This window comes from Larus michahellis, chromosome 14, assembly GCF_964199755.1.
Source record: "Larus michahellis chromosome 14, bLarMic1.1, whole genome shotgun sequence".
NCBI classification, from domain to species: domain Eukaryota; kingdom Metazoa; phylum Chordata; class Aves; order Charadriiformes; family Laridae; genus Larus; species Larus michahellis.
In genome coordinates this window covers 2,026,669-2,027,764 of record NC_133909.1, presented here as the reverse complement: position 1 = coordinate 2,027,764, position 1,096 = coordinate 2,026,669, and the positions used below count along the sequence as shown (strand labels likewise).

Here is a 1,096-nt window from a genome sequence, read left to right as displayed (position 1 = left end):
GACTCCGCTGAACCATCTCTGGCCTCCCAGTTTCTACATCTGAGCTGCAGGTTGCAGTCAGCAATGCTCACACCTGGCTTTACTCACACTCTATAGTCAGCGGGCTCCTCTCTGCCCATGTATCTTGCAGAAGCTACTGGTGGAGCCAGGCTACTTAGGAGCTTTGCTTTTCCCAAAGTGTGACGTTGGGTAGCTCCTTGGACACAAGGGTGATGCAGAGAGCTTGGACCTGCCTTGCTGGGCTCAGCTGCAAAATCCTGCTCTCTTTTTTTTTCTGGGATTGCTTGGATGAATTACAAAGTTCATTTTCACATTGGAGATTGGTGCGGTGTGTTTTAGCTGTAGGGAAGAGACTTACTTAGGGATGAAATCCTCTAGGAGAGTACAAGAACATGTTTCTTTTTATGGCTAACCAACACAGGTGGGTAGAGGGGAGGGGAGCCTTCCCGGGAGGGCGCTGGGCTGCCCTCAGCGGTTAAAGAAGAAAGACTTGAGGCTCTGCAGAAACTGTGACTTCTGTCTCTGCTTCTGCTTCTTCCGGATGATGGGGATCCAGACAAGGCCACAAACGAGGAGCATCAGTCCCAAGGACAGGAAAGCTGGGCCACACATTTTATAAACTTTTTTGTTCTCGCTTTGGATGCAAGACAGGCTGGTGATGACTATCCCAAAGAGGAAGACGGCTGCTCCGACAGACACAACAATGACAGGCTTGTGGTATATGTCCCACTTGCTCCTGGATGCGCTGGTCCAGACGGACTCGCTCCGGGAGCTGATGCAGAGGGTGCTGGCCGTGTTACTGGTCATCAGCTCCTTGGACTGAGGAGACTTCTCACTCCCATCAGGGCTCTTGGGGGGAATTTCCATGGTGACAGGATCTGCAGAGGAGACCTGAGATAGACAAAAGAGAAAGAGCAGAGCAGGGCTAGCGATGGAGGATGGATTGGCTGCTTTCCATTTGGTCATTAATCAGTGCCATGTCAAATGAAGGTGGGTGACTGCAGGGAGAAGAGCATCGCGCCTATGAGAGCAAAGAAATGTAGGAACAGGCAACAGGGTCCTGCAGGTAGGACTGAGGGAGCCACCAATGGACACT

General features: G+C 51.6%; 1 protein-coding gene across 1 annotated transcript; it reads right to left on the bottom strand.

The window, feature by feature from the left end:
* Positions 1-468: 468 nt before the first annotated feature.
* Positions 469-885, bottom strand: PIRT (phosphoinositide interacting regulator of transient receptor potential channels). The gene has a single exon (XM_074607647.1). The coding sequence runs from the start codon at positions 865-867 to the stop codon at positions 469-471; it is 399 nt and encodes a 132-aa protein (XP_074463748.1). The 5' UTR covers positions 868-885.
* Positions 886-1,096: the final 211 nt, after the last annotated feature.